We start from the raw sequence: 24,917 nt of genomic DNA, 5'->3' as shown, positions 1-24,917 counted from the left end.
GTCCCCTGGGCTACCAGGGAACCTAGTTTGAAAACCACCAATTTTTAGTGCTCGTAATGAGAGAAATTACTGAACTATATACTTATGGTGTGGTAGTTCTGGAAGGGACTTTAAAGATCCTCTAATGTGTTCTTACTCATTTTACAGTTTCTTGCTTTTTAAGTTCTAGAAACTAACTCTCAAAAATTGTCATGACATGCTTTTTCTCAAACTATGGGAAATTAACTGGGTATTCCAAAATGCTTATACTCACACAATTTACCCTCATTTCCATAAAAGAAATATAGTACAGCAGTCTTTCTTGACTCCCTCGTATATAACGTCTTTACTAAGACAGTCCTATTTTCTTTCTTTAGGCTTGCTCAAACTGGAGATTTCTCTGGCTCCAGAGACAACCAGCTGCTGTCTGACTCCTGAAATGCTGCCAGTGAGACCCTTTCCTGAAAACCGGGGACGTCCACACAAAGAGATTTTGGAATTTCCAATCCGAGAAGTGTATGTCCCTCATACTGTGTACAGGTAAGAAACAAAGGCTCTTGGAAAATTATTGATCCAAAAATTTGAGCCTTGTTTGGGTAATGCTTTCATCATCCTTTGACCTATTTTCCTACTTCCTAAGTTTTGGGGAAAATGAAATATGATGTTTACAAAACTATAGATAATTACTTTTTAAGATCAATTTTAAAAGATGATTTATCTCATTTTTTTTCACAAGAAAATGTTACTTCAGTCATAACTGGAATGTAGAATTATAGTGGACATATTCCTTCTAGAAACAAAAAAATCCTCCTAGTCATTACCTTGGTTTTCCTATGGGCAGAAGGACATATTAGGGAAAGAGCAATGACTAAAAGTGTTCTGGTTGTCTAAAAGACAGGTTTTTTAGCTCAAGACTGGCTCTGTCAATAGAATTTAGAGGAACGATAGAAATGTTCTATATGTGTGCTGCCCAGTAAAATAGACACTAGCCACATGTGGCCCTTCAGCCTTTGAAATGTGGCTAGTGCAGTGTAGGGACTGAAATTTTCATTTTATTTAACTTTAATTAATTTGAATTCAGATTCAAGTAGCTATATGTGGCTGGTGGCTACCATATTGGATAGCATGGAACTACACAGTAAAGGCCTAAAAGGTTAGGTTGCCTCAGTTTCTTGGAGGCCCTTTGCATGGGGGCTCAGAGGGAGCTTGTCAACATCCGTCTGCCGAAAGCATTGCTGATCATATACTTTTATTTTTTATTTTGAGAAGATTTTTTTAATGCAGAGAAGAAAGTTATAATAAGCACCTTTTCTCCAGCATCTAGAAATGACATTTTGTTGTTATGTGTGTGTGTGTGTGTGTGTATAAATATATATATATATATATATATATATATATATATACACACACACACACACACACACACACACATATACACACAAACAATCATACTGGTTAAGTTGAAGTCTCCTTTATCCCCAGTCTCCAATTACAGACCCCTACCCTGCCTCTCACATCACATTGTCATGAACTTACATAGGTCCTTTCTATTTTCCCTGGATTTACACACACACACACACACACACACACACACACACACACACAGAGTCATGTATTGTGAATCTGTGAACACTGAATGGTATTATTTTTATATTCATTTAAAATGTACGTAAATGGCTTCATACTCTATGTGTTATACTGTACTACTGTACTTTTCATCCAACAGTATGATTTTTTTTCTTTTTTGTTTGAGTATTATTGTGGACTCATGAATTCTATTGATTCAGTGTGTTACACTCAGTAGCAGTCATTATTCTTTTTTAGTTACTCAGATTTTCACAAATGTAACCAATGGGAATTCCTTAACAGCTTGTATTTTAGAAATATTGATTTATATAGAGCTTTGCCATTCTTTTAAACTGCTATTTAGTGTTCCTTTCTGTGAAGAGGCCATATTTTATTTATCTATTTCCTATTTTTCTATTGATAGGTATTTATATTTTTTCAATGTTGGGCTTTTATAAACACTGTGCAGTGAGAATTTTTGTCTTTGTCTCTCTGTGCACATATGTGAAAGTTTCCCTAAGCAGTATGCCTAGAAATAAAATTATTGGGTCACAGTGATACATATTTTCAGTTTTAGTTATACCACCACTTCTTTCCAAAATTGTGTCAGTTTGCAGTCCTTCCAGCAGTGTAAGAGGGTTCTGATTCCCCCAGATCCTCACTCATACTTCCCATTGTGATGTTTGGGTATGTGGGACTGAAATGCAAAGAATTTCAGAACTCACCTAATCTAAGCACCTCTACCCCTCACGTTTTCAGATGTATAAAACTGAGACCCAGACAGGATAAGTGAGTGGTTTGTTGATGTCAAAAATGGCAGTGAGTGGGCTTCCCTGGTGGTGCAGTGGTTGAGAGTCCGCCTGCCAATGCAGGGGACACGGGTTCGTGCCCCAGTCCGGGAGGATCCCGCATGCCGTGGAGCGGCTGGGCCCGTGAATCGTGGCCGCTGAGCCTGCGCGTCCGGAGCCTGTGCTCCGCAACGGGAGAGGCCACAACAGTGAGAGGCCCACGTACCGCAAAAAAAAAAAAAAAAAAAAAAAAATGGCAGTGAGTAAAACAACAAGGTTTTACTCTGTAGCACAGGGAACTATATTCAATAGCTTGTGATAAACTATAATGGAAAAGAATCATAGAAAAAGAATGTAGAATCTAAAAAATGGGAACTTATTTACAAAACAGAAGTAGAGTCACGGATGTAGAAAACAAACTTATGGTTACCAGAGGATCGGGGAAGGGATAAATCTGGAGATTGGGATTGACATATACACACTACTATATGTAAAATAGATAACTAATAAGAGCCTACTGTATAGCACAGGGAACTCTACTCAATACTCTGTAATGGCCTACATGGGAATAGACTCTAAAAAAAAGAGTGGATATATGTGTATATATAACTGATTCAGTTTGCTGTACATCTGAAACTAACACATTGTAAATCAACTATACTCCAATAAAAATTTAAAAAGAAAAAAGTATATAGATATATATACATGTATATATGTATAACTGAATCACTTTGCTGTATACCTGAAACTAACACAATATTGTAAATCAACTATACTTCAATTTTAAAAAATGGCAGTGAGAATTACAACCAACCATTCATACAGTTAGAAGTGTACCTCTTCCTTTCAGAATTGAAGTACACATGCATTTCCCCCAGTTAATTCTTTCTGAAGCAGTTCTTGGTTTTCTCTTCTCATTCCTAAATACAAAGTCAGCTAAGTTTCCCTCCTAGATAAGTAAGCATTCCTAGGATGCAGCAGTTTCCATTCTCCATCCCCAAAGGGAGATGAAGACATGAAAATGTTTGCTTCTGGATGCTGTGTATCTTTTTAGAAACCCTATCCTATAACTGGAAAAAAGAATGCTCTTGGTACTGGAATAAACTTGCGCCAAATGAGTTCTATAGTTATTCAACTTCCCCTAGCTTTTTTTTTTTTTTTTTTTTTTTTTTTTTGCGGTACACAGGCCTCTCACTGTTGTGGCCTCTCCCGTTGCGGAGCACAGGCTCCGGACGCGCAGGCGCAGCGGCCATGGCTCATGGGCCCAGCCGCTCCGCGGCATGTGGGCTCTTCCCGGACCGGGGCACGAACCCGTGTCCCCTGCATTGGCAGGCAGACTCTCAACCACTGCACCACCAGGGAAGCCCTCCCCTAGCTTTTAATCACCCATGGGAGGCATTTACAACTCTCTCTACTCCTTGCTTCAAACATTATCCCTTAATTACATCACAGCGGGACTCAATGCGTTAGTGCACCTACTGATTCAGAAATGTAGGAGTGCTGAGGAGGACAAGTTTGAATGGATTACTGTGGACCCAACTTGGCATCATGAGAAACAGACCCACAAGTGCAAAATGAATATTCTTTAGCTGTTCTGTACACTGTGGAAATGCCAAGGCCACCCCATTAAAAATCAGGTCTCTTAGGAATGATAGAAGACAATACTTCCCTCCAGCTTTGGTCTTCTGTCTTCTCCTGGCTCCCAGGCCACCATATTTTATAGCTTGTTTAAGGGAGGAGAGTTGTGGTGAACTTGGTTCAGAATCTTACTATGTGAAAATGTCAAGGAATTGAGAGAACATTTTGTCTGAATTTCTCATGCTGTTGTTAAATTTTTAAGTGTTTTGTCTCCAGGCCTCATATGCTTTGTAGTGGTTTTGATTAGGCTGGTCTGGACAGTAACCCAGTCCTAGACTAATTCTCCCCTTTTCTCAACCACCACTCCCATTTCACAAAACGGAAATGGAACACTCAAGTCAGGTCCGAACCCCAGGTCAAATCGGGAAGTTGACTCAGTTTACCCTTGGTGACCTCATCTTCTCATTTTTGCCAAAACTTGTAACCTCTTGACTTTTCTGTCCCCTCCTCTCCAAATCAAAGTCTCCTTTTAAGCAAAGGTCTCTAAACCTCTTTACATTATGGTACCAATAACAGGTGAGGTCTAAAGTCTTATGTCTCCCAAGAATATTATTTCAGTAGGGACAGCAGTTCCTGTTTCTTTTAGAAAAGTTTTCCTTTGACTGAGTTGAATTCTGGACATCATTCTAAGGGTTTGGCATGTAGGGTAACTTTTCATGTTGACCTTTCTATTTCCATGTCTCTAATTCTGGCTGTATCCCTTTAAGGAAATCAAATAAATGAAAATTAAGATTTACAGAGCAGATAAATTTAGGGATAATTCTTTGTTTGATAGCAGACTTACCTCATAAATTTGAAATATGGCTTGACATAATAAATTGATCTACCTGGAACTTGTGGAGAATATATCTATTGGGCCAAGCAAGGAATGCCTACAGTGACAAAGCCAGGATTCAGATTTCCAATTTGTGTATCTTTCACATAAACTTCAGAGCTCCCTTGAGTGGAGGGAACTATTACATGAACGAATGGCAGGTGTTGTCTGGCCTTGAGTGTCAGTTGTGGCCAGAGTCATGCTTTACAGGATTGTCATATGGGTGGGGCTTCAGTTTAATACCATATGAATAGCACTCAGGTTCTTTACCTCTCTTAAAGAGCAGCTGCCATGGAGCCTCAGATAAAATTGGCCTGGGATAGGCCGAGCTGCCTTCCTGCCCTCAGTCTCTCCATCCTCCGATCTCTTCAGGTGCCTCCTTTGACAGCCCTGCCCCTTCAGGTGCCCTCAGCTGGGGTCACTGTGTTGCCCACAGGGGCACCATTCATACTGTATTCTCTGTGGATGCTGCCTGATGCCTCTACCTTAATTCAACTCACTTTGAGGAGTAATCTAGATCGGTTATAAAAGAACTGGGCCTGGCTGAGGAAGCATCCCCATGAACCAATGGGAGTGTTGGTCACTCATAAGGCACTCACTTTGAGGGAAGAGACGAACTTCTAGAGCCAGAAGTACTCATTCTAGGAATGGCGAGCATCTCCCCAACCAGGGGCTTGGGCCTCTGCAGTGCTGTCGGCAGCCTCTATGTGTGAGAGGCATGGGGTCAGACAAGTACACCGAAGCAGACCCAGGCAAGAGCTATTTCAAAATCACAAGCAGAAGGACGGTCATTCCGAAAGTGGAGCAGAACAGCTGGAAAAATTAGGTCGATAAACAGGATTATCTGACTCTGAGTATGGCATTCTTTTCTCCATGCCCAGATTTTAAAAATACTGGTTGTTAGCCCAAGAACACGTTGGAACCAACTCCTGGCTGATTTTTCCATGTGGCCCAGCAGCTGGTAATGGAGACTCCAGCTGCCTTCTGGCGGGGGCAGAATGAAAACAATGTGGCCTGGGGCCAAGGCCCAGCGAGACCTTTAAGGGCGTTTTATCTTGTGGCAGTTACGGGAGTTTGCGTGGAGATCACAGGCGCTGAGGTTGTAATGAGCCTGTTAATAAGCTCCTTGCTGTCCCTGTAACTGGTGATTACATTAGAGAAATCCACATAAAGTGCGTTTTCATCTCTCATCCCAGCCCCCAAGAGCCTCTGAGGTCGTTTTATCCAATTATCAGACTCGCTGTGGACGACTGTGCTTGCTGTGAACAAGCATATCAGTTAGAACATGATTTCTTTGATGGATAATTAGCTGTTTTCAGGCTGCCTCCTATTTAGCTGAATGTTCTCAGACCAGAAGTCTGCATTCTGGTCTAACAGGGAGGTGCCTTTCGTATCACAATGGCGTTTTGAGGAACGCTGCCAGGCTTGCATCCTACAGGGGCAAAAAGCACGGCATAGGATAAATGTGCAAGCTGGTGTTGAATGACTGTCTGGAAGTTATAATTTAGTGAATAGCGTTTCTAAGGAATAAACCAGAAAGAATTCTGGGTGACGTGTTGAGGAAGGAGTCAGGGCATGGGGAATGGAAGGTATCCTTGAGAGGAACTTGCTTTTGTCCAATCTGAGCCCAGTCATCTCTCCATCCAGAGTGGATCTGTTCAGTGTTGGGGGTGGGATGGGGGAGGGGAAGGAGGGTAGTGTGCCTCCGAGTTCATTGTAGAGCTTTGTAAAAATGCAAGTGTCCAGCCCTACCTGGAGACTCCCATTCAGGAGGCCTGGGGTAGGGTCTTAAGGGTACAACACGCTTCTTTGAGGACCAAAGCCTCTCCCTCCCTTCCATGGCCCCACTTAATAAGTTCCTCTACTAATTGGAGTCATCCAAAGTCCACAGTGACGCAAGCCACGGGAAACTCAGGGGAAAGAGCCTTGCGACTTAATCCCTCTGACCTGGGAAGCAATCCTATCGTATGCCAGGATACCAGGTGAAATGGATATGGTGAAGAGCAAGTATTCAATACTTGTCTATCAGGAATCTACAACACCCAGAAAACCTCTCCATGTGAGAATGATGAGGTTTTTTTTGTTTTGTTTGCGGTACGCGGGCCTCCCACTGCTGTGGCCTCCCGTTGTGGAGCACAGGCTCCGGATGCGCAGGCTCAGCGGCCATGGCTCACGGGCCCAGCCGCTCCGTGGCATGTGGGATCTTCCTGGACCGGGGCACGAACCCGTGTCCCCTGCATCGGCAGGCAGACTCTCAACCACTGCGCCACCGGGGAAGCCCAGGACGATGTTTTTTTTATGGCGTAATGCTCCTCCATGCTGTTAGTACTCCAGGGTTATTACTAATTAATGGTTAGTAGTTTATGATGTGATTGACCCTGGTCTAAATCACCACAAAACAATGCCTTACTTAAATAACTATTCCAAATAATAACTCCCCATTCTTATTTGTTTCTTTGGTTGTTTGAATTTTATTTATATTGGAATAGGTATCCTATGCTAATATTTCAATATTTTATAAGTACATAAATGCACAGTGAAAATTCTCTCTACCATGCCTGACCTCCAACTGTAGATTCCCCTCCTTGGAGACAGTCTTAAAATATATATATATTTACACACACACACACACACACACACACATACACACATTTTATTTTCTTCATTTTATTCCACAAATATTGAGTGCCTGCAACATGCCAGGCCCTTTTCTAGACACTGGAGAATACTAGTGAACAAAACAGGTGAAAATCATGTATATTTCACAGCTCAATCCAATTTTTGACAATTGGAAACAGCCATTTTTTAATCAGTTTCTTGTTTATCCTTCCAGAAATAAACTATGTTTGTACAAACCAATACAACCCTGCACTTTTCCTTTCAGAGTGCAAGTATAGCATAATCCTCACACTGTTCTGCACTTTGATTTCTCATTGAACACTATATTATAGACAGCACTTCTATATGAATACAGAGTGGCCTCGTGCTTTTTTACACCTCCACTGAATCTCATTATATGGCTGTATCATAATTCATTTAACCCCAGACTAATGAGCATCTAAGATGTTGCCAATCTTTTAACATTACAAATGATGTTAAAATGAAGAATCTTATATAACCTTTCACACATGTACAAGCATATGGTGTAAATTCCTACTTTTCACCCTTTCAAGGAGTGTTTAAATAACTGTTGTACGTATAAGACAGCCCTGAAGCTCAGTCCTTGGTCTTCCTAGACTCAGTGAGCAGTTGTTTGTGGAACATGAAGCTTATTATAAACAAACACTTTATTTAGGAATAGCAGTGACAGCCCAGGCAAAATCTAATCATTTAAATTAGCCAAGTAATGCAGACAAAGGCAAAGTGAATTCCTGGTGCCAAAATTACCCAGATAATTAAGTTCCTGTACTTGACTTTGCTCTGGCAAGTTGGCCTCAATAATAAATCAGGAACACAATCCTCACTTTCCTCCAAAATTCAGTCGTCCTTCCTCTTTTTAGAAGAATGAAAAAACTCAGGAGGGAACAAGTTACCTAAGATTTCTTAGCAGCAAGGGCAGGTTTTGCGAAGCTCCCCTTCCAGTACCACATTTAGCCACTTGAGGGCACAATTTGCTCACTTTCTAGATTCAGAAGCAGCTAGGTACCTTTCCATTTCTAAGCAGATGGAGTCGTGATTTATTAAAGGCAAACACGCATTGTATTTTTTGGCCTTGAAGCGCAGGACCAAGAAAAACTGGGAAAGTATTCCAGTGTCCCAAGAGATCACTGTTGGCACTTTTTGCAAAGGATTTTCTTTTACCCTGTCAGCTTCTGCCTTCTTTCATCAGTTAAGTCAGGAACTTAGAAATCTGTCACTTTGTTGAAAGACGTGGTGGAGAGGAGGATGGAGAAATGTATCCTGTGGTCTAGAGAGACAGCAAAATCTCGTTTTGGGGGTGGATTGCTCACTATACATTTTTACACATTCACCAAACCTGCCTCAAATACAAAAGTAAAGGAATGTGGTTTGGCAGTAATGAAATAGTGTTAAGGAGGTTCTGTGTACATTAAGTACAAGTCACAACCCCTCACTGGTCTCTATTTTATACTCATTCCCTTTGAGTCCATCATGCTTTAGCGTTACTGCCTGTAAACAACTGTCCTAACCAAAAATCCTGCTCTGTCCACATATTGGGGGTGAATGTTATTTTTTCCCCCAGAGATCCTTTACGTAGATTTCAGCAGTAAGGTTCATGAAGCATCCTGTTTTTACATGGGGTGGGAATGTAAGGTTAGTGGGGGCAGAAGCAACAGAGAAATGGTGATGAAAATGTGGCAAATCTGGGCCTGCATTTGATGATGATGATGAATAGTTTGCCTAGATTAGAAGGAGCTTCCTCAAACTCAAAAAGCCTTCTTTCTTTGACTTCTCTACTTCTGTTAGTTTTTTAAATTGTTATTTTAAAATTAGTTCTTTGAAGTGGCTTTGTCTTCTGATGAGATATCCTTCAGGGAATTGTTCCCTCTTATTTCTTTTACCATTTAGGGGGAAAAAATCTTCTCTACTTTTTTTTTGGCTGTATGCGGGCCTCTCACTGTTGCGGCCTCTCCCGTTGCGGAGCACGGGCTCCGGACGCACAGGGTCAGTGGCCATGGCTCACGGGCCCAGCCGCTCTGGGGCATGTGGGATCCTCCTGGACCGGGGCACGAACCCATGTCCCCTGCATCGGCAGGCGGACTCTCAACCACTGCGCCACCAGGGAAGCCCTTCTCTACTTTTTAGCTTCTCATTCTTTGTTGTGACTTTACTGTATACTTTAAAGATCCACTCTTCCCATGAAGTGCTTGGCCATCTCTAAAGGAGAGGTGTTTTAATAACTCTCCAGTAATGGGTGTCCTGTGGTTTTAAGGACTCAGATACGCTGCCCTTTGCCCCTCTCTGCTGAAGTCAGAATGCCCTGGGTCGAAATATTAGATGCTGTGTCAGTCTTCCCAGGGCAAAAGTGGGAAGTGAGGACAATGCAGGCTAGCCCCACAGCACAAAGTAAAATAGAACTAGGAGTGGGTGGGTGGGGGGACTGAGTTTTGACTCAGTATAAGAAGGTAATTTTTAAAAAGCCATGGCTTATCAGTCACATATCATGTACCTTTTATAATTAAAAAATGAATTTCATTTATCCACTGACCTAAACTATAACCTCCAAAACTGTGCTGTTCCACCTCACATGTTTAATGTTCTTTGTTTGACAAACTTCAAAATGTAAGCTGAGGGCTTCCCTGGTGGTGCAGTGGTTGAGAGTCTGTCTGCCGATGCAGGGGACATGGGTTCGTGCCCTGGTCCGGGAAGATCCCACATGCCGCGGAGCGGCTGAGCCCGTGAGCTATGGCCGCTGACCCTGCGCGTCCGGAGCCTGTGCTCTGCAGCGGGAGAGGCCACAGCGGTGAGAGGCCCGCGTACCGCAAAAAAAAAAAAAAAAAAGCAATGTAAACTGAGATCCATGCAATGGTTCAGAAATAGAAATATTACAGTTTAATAAAGATAAAAGTAGAGGAGCTCAATTCAATGGCTCATTTTAATGATTTTAAAGAGATTTCCATGCCTAGACTAATAATTATATATTTAGCAATAAGAACATCTCAAAGCCCATTTCTCATCTTTTCCTGGAGTTACATTTTTTACTTTTATTTATTAATTTATTTAAAGGGAACAGGCTTTTTTATTGAAGTATAGGTGATTTACAATATTATATTAGTTTCAGGCTCTGGGCACAAGAGCCCGGAGAGAGATACACTTCTTTTATATGCTCTCTAAACTCTTCTCCCAGAGTTGAGTTGAAACGAAACCAACTCTAGCACGAAAATCCAAAATCCGTATCCCAGCCAGCAGCCAACACAGTGCTGCCTCTTTGTGTTTCTAGGTCAGGAAGAAGTAAAGTCCATAACAATGACTGTTACTCAACCTTCCAAATGGTCTGGGGATGGCATAGCCCCTTGTGGACTTGTCACTCTGGTGTGAGTGTGGGCAGCGAGAACTCTTCCCTCTCCTCCTTCCTCACCCTCTGTCATAGAGCAGGATACCTGTCCTTTGTTTGTTTTTTTGTTTTTGGCCACACATCACAGCACCCGGGATCTTAGTTCCCCGATCAGGGATCGAACCCACGCCCCCTGCAGTGGAAGCGCAGAGTCCTAACCACTGGACCACCAGGGAAGTCCCAGATACCTGTCCTTTGAGAATGTCACCAACTGAGCAATACTTGTCACCCTATGAATAAAGTTCATGCAATCACCTAACATACTTTTGAGCCCCGACCGTGTGCCAGGCACAATGCTTAGTGCTGAGAGAGACAAAGAGGAGGACTGCCTCTCCTTGGAGGTAAACCCCAGTCTCCTGGAGACACTGGAACCCCTCACAATCACATTGATCTACAGAAAGACACGCATGCAACTTTGTCCTGCAGTCACTTGAGATCTTTGCAGGTTCTCCTGCCTCCAAAACCCAGACAAGCCTTCTCTCTCACCAAGTACCCAAAGCAGGCATATGTTTCTAGAAGTAGTTGGGGACATCTGAACAATTTATTTCTTAGTAGGCTTGCTGTTTCCTCCAATTCCAATATTTTCTTCCCCAACCCAAACCAAGACATCTGCCAATATTAAAATCATCAGGAATGTTAAAGCAAGCATTTTAATCAATAGTATTGATTTATTCATTGGCTGTTTTTTTTTTTTAAATGGGTAGGGGACTAGTAAAAGTTCTGTCTCAAACCCAAAGAAAAAAGTCAGCTTCAGCAACAGCAAAACTTGGAAATTTTCTGGTATGTGTATGAGTTTTTGTCAGTTGGCAGATTTGTTTTAGGAAACTCTTTGCAAAGCCTGGAAAAAATGTGCTCCCTGTGTCTCTCAAAAGAACATGCAGGTTGGTTCGTGTTAGTCCTCCACGTGACAATTCTGCCTAGTGGCCTTTTGAAAAACGTTGTCCAGATTTGGCATCAAAATGGTGTCTTTAAACTTGAATTTTAGGTTTTTCACAAAACCAAATATTGTTGAAATGTTTGAATATTTACCAAACATATGTTTGGCAAAGCCAAATATGTTGAAATTGTTGTTTTGTTTGGGGGAAACTTTCATTAAAAATTTGATGTTTTAAGGGAGGAGGAAGGTATTTGTGGTCGGTACTTTCAAGAATTCTTCTCCTCTTTTATCTGACCTGTCACAGCCTCTTTAAGAAACATTAATTCAGTGAATAAAATCAAAACTACAACCAAAGAAAATTTAGTTATTCATATACTTTTAAATTCTCAAGTTTTTATACTTAGTTGGTGATTGGATGGACTCCATAGAGGCTATTTTGATGTTGAGTATTTTCCTCTAGATAGTCATGATATTATATTCCTTAGAGCAGGAATAAGAACCCTGAGATACAGTTAAGAGGCAGAAATGTTACAAGGTAAAGGATTTTTAAAGGAATCACATGTTTAAATATCAGCAAATACCTAACATATACTTTTAAAAAATGTATATACTTGTATCAGTTACCTATTGCTGCATAACCAAAACTTTGCAGCATGAAACAACAGTTGTTATCTCACAGATTATGTGGGTTATCCAGGTGTGGCTTAGCTGAGTGCCTCTGACTCAGGGCTCTCCAAAGGCCACAGTCAAGATGTCAGCCAAGGCTGGGATCACCCCAAGGGTCAACAAGGGGAGAATTCACTTCCAAGCTCACTCCTGAAGTTGTTGACAGTGTTCAGTTCCTCTCTGGTTGTTAAACTAAGGGCCTTAGGTCCTCTCTAGCTGTTGGCAAGAGATCCCCTCGAATTCCTTGCTGTATTGGTTTCTCTGTAGGGCAGCTCACAACATGGCAACTGGGGTCTTCAGAATAAGCGAGAAAGAGAGAGAGAGAGAGAAAGCAAGATAGCAGCCAGGGTCTTTTTGTAACCTAATCTTGCTGTATCCTATTGGGTAGAAATGAGTCACTAGGTCCAGCCCACACTTGAGGGGAGGGAATTACAGAGGGTGAGAACACCAGGAGGCAGGCGTCATTGGGAGCCTTAGGAGCTGCTACCATAGTTCTTAACCAAGCTACCAAAAGTTGGGGCACTCCAGCTGTGTGAATTTGAAGGAGTGTGGGGAGGTGGGAAGGTGAGGGAGGGAGGGTGGATTACTTCTGCTGCTGCAGAGGACCAGGCTCCTTGTGGAGCCTGGTATATTTTTAGGACACTACACCTCTCCCTAACAGAAAATTAACAGCTTCTTGACAGATCCTCTAAGGTGAGACGAGTCCGTCCCTGGCCCGGCTCCCAGCCCAGCCCTCCTCACTAACCCACACTCCAAAGAAACAAGCTTACCATGCGGGGGAACATTTTTTTCACCTAGGTTAAAGGAGATTTCCCAAGTTTTCTTAGACTCATAGTAGTAGGAAAAAACCCTAAGCTGTACATATTAAGGAATGGGGTCTTTTTTCCCATTGCCCAGCATGTAGCACCTTACCTACCACACTCCCCCCCTTACACCCTATCATAGACTCACCACCCAAGCATCTGTTCATCTATATACGTATATAAAACCTATATAAATCCTCTGAGTGAAATACAGAATGTACGTGTGGAAGGGTGAGTCTTATAGGATGTCTGAAATGTATATTGCTGAAGTAGTTCCAAACTCTGCTCATGTAAAATAAAATACATTCTTATTAAATATTTTCTAGTCATCCATAAAAACCCACTGAAAATAGGCTAATAAGCCAACTGAGAGCTTGACCTATTTAACAAATATCTGAGCCCTCCCTAAGTGAGAATCACAAAGAATATCCGAATAACTTAGACCTTAAAACCACATCATGGATTCCATGATGGTAGCTGGGAGTTGAAAGAGCTGCAGTTATCCAGTGACTATTTTGACTGTGTTGTCAGTGTCAAGTTTAAGAAAGTTATAGAGGGGCTTCCCTGGTGGCGCAGTGGTTGAGAGTCCGCCTGCCAATGCAGGGGACACAGGTTCGTGCCCCGGTCCGGGAGGATCCCACATGCCACAGAGTGGCTGGGCCCGTGGGCCGGGGCCGCTGGGCCTGCGCGTCCGAAGCCTGTGCTCTGCAACAGGAGAAGCCACAACAGTGAGGGGCCCGCATACCACAAAAAAAAAAAAAAGAAAGTTATAGAAAAAAAATTGTGGAATAAAAAAATCTGGATTTGGGTACTTTTCCAACTTCCCCTTACTTTGTCACTCTCCCTGACACCCTAGGCAACTGGGGAATCTTCCTCAAAGCAGTGCCTCATGGTTAACAATTACCAGGTCATCCTTTTTATTTCCTTTCACCACTCACACCTAACAGCCCCTAAATCTAACCTCTTTGTAAGAAGGAAAAATCTGGGTAAACTAATTCATACTAAGGGTGGGAGTGAATGATATATAAACCACTTAATACGTTCAATCTGCTAAGCAGAGTTTCAAAAGAGCATATGGTAACATGAATATCTTAACTGGTAAAATTTCAGCCAGTTCAACAAAGTATCTTTAAAAAAACGTTTCAGGCAAGGTTAGATATTTATTTATTTTTTCTTGAAGCAGTCAATTTTCCCCAGCATGTTTCAAATGCTTATGTATTTGTGATTCTTTTCAATGGGAATCTGATCTAGATAAAGCCTAGGATCATAAACATCCCAACTTTCCCTTTGGGTCTTTTGCTATTGAAAACTAGCTGGACTTTTCCTAAACAAGTAAGTGGGTTTTAAGGAGAGCTAGGGTGCTTTCACTTGTTTCTAAAAGGTAACATTTTCTTTGCCCCAGCTTGAGGTCCTGCATTATTTCATAGGAATGCTGGCTTTTCAAGCTCTCACTTAAGTGGAACTTTTTATCTTATCTCATAAAAAGAAGGGATAGGGATTGATGTAACAGAAAAGGTACTCTGCAAATATAGGAGCTGTGAGCATTTAGTTAGTTCATGTTGGAAGACAGATTCTTAGTACTTATAATAGCTGTCCTATGTAAAGACACCATATTTGATGTTCAAGTTGTAGTTCATCAGTTGAGAAAGCATAGACCATTTTCCCTGCAAAAGTCTTGAAAATGGTGTAATAACAAGTATTAGAGTTTGCTGTTGTTTTTTGTTTTTCTCTCTCATTTGATTTCTGGTTTTGAGTGCATTATTTTAACATAACAAGACTATGGAGAGAGCATATTGGGTCATTGTAGTGTTTCTAAACAATACGGTAACATTTTGTCTCTGGCTTCTTAACCGTGTTTGCTTTTTGTGGGGGCAGAGGGTAGAGGTCCGCAATGTTCAGGATACAGTGCCAACATTTATACAAAGCATTGCAGCCTAGCCCACAGAGCACAGAGGTTACTAAGGGGCAAGCTGCTGCTTGTGACAACATCCCCGGTGCCTCCTTCCATTCTTGTGCCACTTCGCAGGGCAGGCAGCCTTGTGTGGATTCTGACTGGTGTCCTAGAACAAGTCTCACATTCCGTTTCTCTTGCTCTGATTTCTGAAGATGGAATGTTCTCTTCACCCTACATGTTAGGGGTTTTCTTCCCATTTTCCGTTTTTCACTGATTCCTTTGTGAGTTTGTGATTTGATCTAACCTAAAGTATTAGAAATAGGAATAAACACAAATAATGGCATGAGACCATGGAACAACAAGACAGGAGGTAGCAAATATTTTACTTTTGTGCGGTTATTTATAAATATTCCCATTCTAAAAAAAAGTATGTGAGGCAGCTTATGGAGATTGTGTAACAAGGAATAAAATTTCTGGGTGAAAGGAAAATAAGGAGAAGGAAATCGGTATAAATCTGGGTAAGGTTAAGGTCCTCTACATTTTCTTACAAAGTCAGCTGCAAATTTGACTTTGAGCTTCCTAGCAACCAAAAACAAAAAACAAAAACAAAACAAAAAAACCCTGAACTACAGGTTTCATACATCTGTCAAATTAAAAAACAGACCAGTTCCCTTGGATCAGTGCTTGTCAAACTTGAATGTGCATTTGAATCACCTGGGGTATTGTTAAAACGCACGTTCTGATTCAGCAGATCTGCAATGCATCCTAACTGGCTCCCAGGTGATGCTGATGCTGCTCCTCTCTGGATGTCCTTTGAGTAGCAAAGTCAGCTCATCCAAAAGCATTTACAAAGCATGATCCCACTTAAAATATATAGCCACTTTAGGCTTGCAGGTTTCCTATTTCCAGAATATTCCAAATACTAAACTCTGAGATTTCTAACTTCATTTGCACTTGATGTATTTAAAACACCAAAACTTCTAACACTGAGGGACAGTACTCACTCTCATCTCCTCAGTTATTTTAAACTTTTTAAACTTTGTTATTTTAAACTTAAAAAACTCTTATAGTTTGCTTGGTGAAACATCCTTTAGCCCTTGAACAATTTAATAAAAAACCACATCATGATAAAGTTCTGATGAGTCTGATTGTTGACCAAAGAAACTGTTTACTGTTCTTAGAAGCAGCAAAGGTTATGGGCAGTGGGTCTAGTATGACTTTCAGGGCACTCGCATTTGAATTGCCCTGTGCCATTTGCCAGCTGTGTTACCTTGTACAAGTTATGCAACCTCTCTGTGCCTCAGTTTTATCATCTGTCTAATGAGGCTAAATAGTAGTACCTGTCATTGGTACTATTAGCTGTTATTAGAATGGTGCCTGCAAGCGGTAAAAAATAAATATTATTAGCTACTTTTACTATTACATTTAAAATAAATTTTCCTGGAAATGAAATGTGACTGAAAAATAAAACCGCCTCCTCAGCTTCTTACCTTGCATAGGTACCTCAAAATAGTATCTTGGGCTTCCCTGGTGGCGCAGTGGTTGAGAGTCCGCCTGCCAATGCAGGGGACGTGGGTTCATGCCCCGGTCCGAGAAGATCCCACAAGCCGCGGAGCAGCTGGGCCCGTGAGCCATGGCCTCTGAGCCTGCGTGTCCAGAGCCTGTGCTCTGCAATGGGAGAGACCACAACAGTGAGAGGCCTGCGTACCGCAAAAACAAACAAACAAACAAACAAAATAGTATCTCTAGGTTTGCAATTTTTGGTAAGCATTTAATTTAAAATTCATTAATTTTGATTTTGAGGTTTTACTTTTCATATTTTGGAGCTAATCATTTTTGAGGGTCTCAGGCGTTTTTTTTGGAATCCTGAGACGTTCATAGATCTTGGGCTCTGTACCTGTCATCCTGAGAGAAAGAAACAGCCCTGCCTGTAACCCAGGCCTGGCTCAGGGTGGAAAATCATCAAACGCTTGTGAACTTGTAAGGAAATGGATTTCAGTGACTAGATGAAACTGAAGGAGTGCCCCCGCAAAAAGAGCATTTTGCCTTTCTGAGAGGCCATGGGAGAGAGAAAAAGATGGTAGAGGCTGTATCAGAAAGACAGAAAGAGAGAAACTGAGGGATACTGAAAGAGAGGCAGAGACACACACACGGATTAAAGACAGGGGGTGGGTGGGAGAGAGGGAGAGAGAGAGAAAGAGAGAGAGCGCCACCAAGAGATATACGAGAGGCATATATAAATTGAAAGGTGGAGAGAGAAACCCAGAGAAATTGATCCATTCTGTAAGTAATATGTTTTAAGATCTCACAGTCCTGCAGAGTGTTTAAAATTGCATTATAAAGTCCACTCAGCTGTTTTACAATTTTGATAGGAAGAGAATCTTCATTTGTGTCACATTGCAGTTTACTAAGCACTTTTGGAGTATCATTGCATTTGAGACTTAACTCCAACCTTTCTATTACAGGTGAGGAAATTGGCTTGTCCACCTTCTATTTGTAGAACATTTTGCAGTTTTTTAAAGGACATTCTCACCCAATTTCTTACCTGGCTAGGGTCACTAATCATAGGTCTCCATACAAGCCCATCTTCCCTGGTATAAAAGAAGCTTAGGTTACAGGCATTACTGATACTCAAAAGACAGTGAAGATAACCCAGGCCACAAAACCTGCAATTCTTTTTTTTCTCCTTTTTTTCTTTTTTTTTTTTAAACATGTATTTGATATTATTACTTTGTTACAGGTTCTATAGTGAAATAACAGAAAGAAAACCAAAATTGACACCAGTTCCTCTCAAAATCACATTACCTTTTTCATTTCCCCAGATCATCTTTTAGCCCTTATCCTTTACGCATATTCAACTTCTGAATATTTACGCCCCTTTCGTACAGAATGTGTTATATTCTAAATTTTCACTCCACATTATGCAATGAGTATAAGCCATTTAACTCACTTCAGTCTCACTTTCAAAGAGATACATAAGTAGCACCCAAGGATTGTCTGACCTGAACAGCTACAGTTAATCCTTTGGCTCTCTTTGGGATTTCCAAGGCCCTATAATATTCTCAGAGTATAGCAGGCTAGGCTTCTGGCTTTATGGCATGACTGAGTGGTTCTCTATGTACTCCTTGGCAGGTGTGGTAGTGAGTGACACAAATATGTTTTTATTCAAAACATGGTTTAGGTTGGCATTATCAGCCACAGAAGATACGTAAGTATTTGCATCCCAAAGGATTAATCTGTACCACTACTCTTTTTAACCAGGCTTTTGCACAGGAGAAATAAGCCCAACTTGATGCATCTTACCCTTGAGGCTTATCTTCCAATCTGTTAAAATCATGGTTAACTCAAATTATCAATAACGATCTACTCACCATGATGGCACCCATCACCCTAGTCAGAGAGAGCCCACCTGTCTTGAATAACGCAGCTTCCCGCAGCTTCTGCTCTAGCGATTTCAGCTTCTCGTTGAATTTCTCCCTGGGCTTCATCCCTGCAACCAGCCGATGGAGGCCTTCTGTCCTCTTGTCGGGCTGAGGCTGCTCAGCTCTCCTCTCAAGGCCTCCTTTCATCCTCTTCTGCTGGCTGAGTTGTGTTAGAAGCTCAGCTAAAGAGGTGTTCAGAGCATCCAGTTGTTTAATCAGGTGGCCAGGATGCTTTTTGCTCTAGCTCACTTGCTCCTTGAGCTCCACTTGGAGCTGGAGAAGCCTCTGGGGGAGAACACTGAACCCGTGACAGGGTAGCTTTTTTTTTTTTTTTTGGTCAGCAATGTTTTTATTAATGTGTATACTCACACTTTTTTTAAATTGAAGTATAGTTGATTTACAATATTGTGTTAGTTTCAGGTGTACAGAAATTCAGTTATACCTACATATGTATATGTATATATATTATATATATACCTATAAGGGAAAATAATCTGAAATGTATATATACATAATATATATTATATATAATATATATGTATAGTAGTATGTATATGTTAATCCCAGCCTCCTAATTTATCCCTCCCCCCCTACCCCCATATCCTCTTTGGTGACCATAAGTTTGTTTTCTAGGTCTGTGAGTCTCTTTCTGTTTTGGAAATAAGTTCATTTGTATCTTTTTTTTTTTTTTAGATTCCACATATAAGCGGTATCATGATATTTATCTTTGTCTGGCTTCTTCACTTAGTATGATAATCTCTAGGTCCATCCATGTTGCTTCAAATGGCATTATTTCATTATTTTTTTATGGCTGAGTAGTATTCCATTCCATACATACATTTATATATATATATATATATAAAATATATATACCCCACATTTTTATCCATTCGTCTGTCGATGGACATTTAGGTTGCTTCCATGTCTTGGCTATTGTAAATAGTGCAGCATTGAACATTGGGGTGCATGTATCTTTTTGAATTATGGTTTTCTCCAGATACTTGCCCAGGAGTGGGATTGCAGGATCATATGATAGCTCTCTTTTTAGATTTTTAAAGAACTTCCATGGTGTTCTCTACAGTGGCTGTACCAATTTACATTCCTACCAATAGTATAGGAGGGTTGCTTTTTCTCCACACCCCTTCCAGCATTTGTTATTTGTAAATTTTTGATGATGACCATTCTGACCGGGGTGAGGTGATACCTCATTGTAGTTTTGATTTGCATTTCCCTAATAATTAGCGACTTGGAGCATCTTTTCATAGGCCTATTGGCCATCTATATGTCTTCTTTGGAGAAGTGTCTATTTAGATCTTCTGCCCAGTTTTTGATTGGGTTGTTTGTTTTTTTTGATGTTGAGTTGTATGAGCTGTTTGTATATTTTGGAGATAATTCCCTTGTCAGTTGTATTGTTTGCAAAGATTTTCTTCCATTCTGTAGGTTGTCTTTCTGTTTTGTAGGGCAGCTTTTCTCTTTGTTTCCTTGCAGTGGATAAAGAATAGGCTAAACTTAGGAGAAGCCAAACTGATGTTTTCGGCATTGCGGCTTTGAAAGTTTTCAAGGTCCCTTGAGTTAACCTGTTTTCAGCAAAAGAAATGGAGGATAGTCCCAAGAGAGTAAAGAGCAGAGAGAGCTTGGTCAACAATTAGAACTAATAATGACCAAATTCTACAAGTTAACCTCTAACTTCCTGGAGCTGCTTAATCCCGGCAGTTTAAAAATAAGTTGAGGGGCAGTTGCTGAATCAGTGGAAAGAATTTAAAATTTCTAAAATAGTTTATAATCAAGAGAAGCCATCTGAAGTGGCTTTGGAGAGAAAACTGTTGATGAATACCAAATGTCCTGTTCTATGTTGTGATGCATATGACTGAAGAGAAGCATTTTTGCCTGTATTTGGGGAAAGATGAGATTATACTAAATGAACTGCACTTACACTGGACCTGTAGTTGCTGGAGAAACTTTCAAAATAACTTTGCTTTAACAAGGGATTCCTATTTCAGTTATGGGTGAGCTTCTCAAAAATCATTAAATAATATAATTCTTAGGATTTTTCTTTGGCTAATATGACACTTAATTTACCATATATAAAATGTATGCGGCTGTTTATCAGTTTGTTGATCATTACTCTTATCTGGTTGAGCCTCTGTGCATCACTGATCCTGCAGGTAGATCTTTCCTTCCAAGAGAAAACACTATTATTTTCTTATATTCATTTCTTAAAAATCATACAGATTTAACAAAACATATCACTTGGCATTCTTGCCAGTAAGAACTATGATGATACTTGGGAAATGCATCTTCTTAAAAAAATTCTTAAGCAAAGTCATTTAATGTCTCTGGGAGTCGGCTTGTGGCCTGCAGAAAGGGAGGTTGGACTAAATTCTCTTGATGTTTCCTTCCTGCTCTGTACTGTGTGGAAAGTGCATTCAGTACGGGCAGAACACTGTATGCCCGTGGTGATGATGTTTGAATATAGGGGGTCAGCAAACCCTTTGGAAGTCGTGTGCAAAATTGTTGACTGGTGTTGGGGGATGTGTGGGATAGGTAGGTGGTGCCCCTGTGTTGGGATGTAGGAGAGGAGTGTGGTGACAGCTGACTTGCTTATGTATTCTGGCAGGGCTACTACCATTGTGATCTACACAGACCCTTTCATCTAGCTACTTCAAAGCATTTTTACAAACTCTTGCTCATTATTTCTTCAAGCACAGCATAAAGAAAGGTTGATTGGTGTCTTTTCAATTAACTCAAAGATGAAGAAACTGAACTATATAGAACTAAAACGGATTCTCCCAGAAGTATACTGCATTGCAGAGGGGCAAGACAGAGAAAGTGTTCATCCCAGCTTCGTAACTGACAAAAAAGGAAAAAATCTTAGTGCTTATTTTTGGAGACTGTGTACATTATGGCACCCTCATAATATGGAAGATCATGCAGCCATTATACTCCCCTCTCTGCATGCAGCCTCTCTCATGCAGAGAGGGGAGTATACCCCACACAGATCCCTGCATCCCAACCGTGAACTGCCTTCTGCCATTGTTACTACGTCCATGCCTCTCCTGACAGCATCTGAGGTTCAACTCTATCTGCCTGCCTTGAGATTGGGGTCCCTCAGTGTGACAGAGAAAGATTTGGAAAGCGGCACTGAGACATCCATGTTGTAGGGTCAGAACAGCACTGAACTGGACACTGTGCCCAACTGGTGGCTAATTCATGGAGTGAACTGTTAACTTCACCTCTCAGGGCCTCAGTTTCTCATCTGCATGACCATCAGATGCAGGTCCACTAGGCCATTCACTGTGACTTGTCCAGGGTTGTGGTTATTAGTGTTGTCACTCTTGATATTGTTGTAGCAAGGAAGATCCATGGGGTAAATTCATGGATTTATGCAAATACTGGTCCAGAAAGACCATTTGCGTACATGCACGCACATACACACATGCACACACACAGGATGGAGGATCATTGTGGTTATGACAATGTAGAGGTTAGAGTTGGTCAGCCTAGTCTTTCTCTTTTGGTTTTTCAGTTCCTGACTACCCCAGACTTCATAAATCAAACTTTAAAATTTTCCTTCTCCTACCTCGTACTTGAGTATTGACTTTACTCTTTTCCAATGGAACAAACCTTACATGTGAGTATGGACCCAGTAGGTGGCACGGACTACATCTATTAAAGATAGGAAATTTGCCAGGTATAGTTGTATAGATCCATAATGCAAAATTCACATGTATAGCTCAGTGGTTCTCAGATGGGGGTGACTTTGCCCCACCTGGGGACATCTGGCAATATCTGGAGGCCTTTTTAGTTGTCACAACTGAGTAGGGGGGAGATACTACTAACATCTAGTGGGTGGAGGCCAGGGATGCTGCTGAACAGCCTACAGTGCACAGGACAGCCCCTCAGCAAAGAATTGTCCAGTCCAAAATGTCAACAGTGCTGAGGCTGAAACCCTGGTATCAATTAATATGCAAATCCTTGTAAAGTATTATGAGAGCCTATATTCACAGAGGGAAAATCTGGTCACCTGGCCCTCCTTCTTGGTCACTGCTCTCCTGGTGTCTAGTTCACACAAAGGCTGTTTTGTCATCTTGAAGCCTTTGGGGCAAGAATGTGTCCATTTGGGGAGAATGTGTTACCTAGGAGTTAGAATAGTGGACCAAGGGTGAGGAAGACAAGACATTTTCCCAGAGAACATGACACAGTTGAGTCAGCCTTTGGTGTACTGTTGACACTCAACTGTTAATAAGATCCAGAGAATTAAGGCAAGCTTGCCTCTGAGAGATGTCATGAATAACATAGTCTGAAAAGGCCATTCTTATTCTTTTGTTTAATGGCAGTCTTATCTGAGGGGATATAGCTTAGGTAAGGTTAAGAGCATGGCTCTGGAACCAGAGTGCCTGACTTTAATTCTTGATTGCCATTCACTAACTGTATGTCATTTTTTCCCTCATTTGTGATGTGGGGATGATGCCATCAAAGTAGTATCTACCTATAGAATAATTATGAGAATTAAACTAATAAATATGAAGTATTTGAAACACTGCCCAACTTAGGATAAGTACCTTATAAATATTAGTATCACTATTGTTTCTTTAAGTCAGGAATATGATTGAAAGTATATACATTCATTCTTTTATTCAACAAGTATTTTTTTTAACACCTACTATGTCCCAGGCACTGTTCTAGCTGCTGAAGATGCATCAGTGAATCAAAAACATCAGATAAAAATCCCTGCCTTCATGGAGCTTACCTTTTAGTGGGTTATAGTAGTAATAATGCAAACAGAAAGAAAAAATATACAAAATTATAGTCAGCCTGGTACCTGTCCTGTATTTTTTGAATGGATGGATATATTATTCATAGTTTTGTATTATGTTACGTAGCTAATTGGGCTTGGAAGTTTGAACTGTCATCTTATGTAAGAAAAGAAAGTTAGGGACTTCCCTGGTGGTCCAGTGGTAAAGAATCCACCTTCCAATGCAGGGGACGCAGGTTCGATCCCTGGTCGGGGAACTAAGATCCCACATGACGTGGGACACAGCCCGCGTGATACAACTACTGAGCCTGTGCGCCTCAACTAGAGAGAGAAAATCTGCACGCCACAACTAGAGAGAAGCCCGTGCGCCGCAACGAAGAGCTGGCACGTCACAACAAAAGATCCCGCGTGCCACAACTGAGACCCAAGGCAGCCGAAAAAAGAAAGTTAAACCAATACAGAAAGTCATGCCAATAAAACATGGAAACTACTGGGACTTCCATGGTGGTCCACTGGTTAAGACTCTGCGCTCCCACTGCAGGGGGCGCAGGTTCAATCCCTGGTCGGGGAACTAAGATCCTGCATGCCGCACAGCGTGGCCAAACTAAGATTAAAAAAAAAATTTTTTTTTGAACTACTGCATAACATTAGAAAGGAGAAAGAGGAGAACTGAAATTAGGCCATTGTCTATGGCCATGTGTTTTGTTTAAAATGAACTGAACGTTTTGCCTTCTTATCTTTGTATCAGACATATAGTTACCTCTAGGCAGATTTGCACATTCCAAGACATTCCAAGACTTTCTCAGCTGCAGCAGGCACCTCTGTCTGTGTAGCAAAACAGAGAACAATGTTGGTTATTATCAGATCACTGCAGCTGAAGAGGAAGAATCAACAGTAACTCACTCTCCAAAAGTAATTCACTTCAGAAAGGAAAAACTCCTTCAGAACAATCATCCCATGAGTGCAGGCTTTAGCATTCCCTGAAGAACTTGGTTAAAAGAAACTATAGACCTTACTGATTGGTTCCTCATCTTTTGTTTTCCAGAAACCTTCTCTATGTCTACCCACAGAGGCTGAACTTTGCTAACAAACTAGCATCTGCCCGGAACATCACAATCAAGATCCAGTTTATGTGTGGAGAGGATGCCAGCAATGCTATGCCGGTAATGAGGGAAATAAACATTTGCCTCAAACCAGGGTGGGCTGAACTTCCCTTGCTGGTTCACACAGAGAAAATCAAGGGCTGATCAGCGTAGAGTGTGTGTTGATTCAGGTCAGTACGACTGATCATGTGTAAGGGCCTTTGTGGCTGGTCCAGTATTGCTCCCAGGATACTGATGGGGAAGCAGGGTCAGCCTCGATCGAAAGTCTCTTTCCCAACTTATTCCACAGTGAGCTGGGAAATTTAGAAATGCAAATCATTTTAGAAGACTGAAAAATATCATGAATTCTTTCCATGCCACCCTAACCCAATAAGAAGTAGAAAGACAGGCCCAAGGTGTCAGCCATGCTTGCTGTACTTTCAGATGTGCACTGCGGTACACATCTACCTAAGCCCCAGTCCACATCTAGAGATAAATATAATAGAAAGTACTGCCTATAATAATAAACATACACCATCTCAACACCTTCTAGGAATGGATCTTCATCCTGAGGTAAAATGTAAATCAAACAGTAAATACATAATGCAGTGTTCCCTAA

The 24,917-nt window shown here is 41.2% G+C and overlaps 1 protein-coding gene across 1 annotated transcript in view; it reads left to right on the top strand.

The window, feature by feature from the left end:
- DOCK8 (dedicator of cytokinesis 8) overlaps positions 1-24,917 on the top strand; it is a 224,152-nt gene that overhangs the window by 109,687 nt on the left and 89,548 nt on the right. The window contains exons 14-15 of the mRNA XM_082620022.1: positions 357-519; positions 24,262-24,379. Coding sequence (XP_082476148.1) covers positions 357-519; positions 24,262-24,379 — 281 coding nt within the window. The remainder of the gene's footprint in view (positions 1-356; positions 520-24,261; positions 24,380-24,917) is intronic.

This window comes from Mesoplodon mirus (genome assembly GCF_964341445.2).
Source record: "Mesoplodon mirus genome assembly, chromosome: 1".
Taxonomy (NCBI): Eukaryota; Metazoa; Chordata; class Mammalia; order Artiodactyla; family Ziphiidae; genus Mesoplodon; species Mesoplodon mirus.
This window is presented reverse-complemented; position numbering and strand designations above follow the sequence as displayed.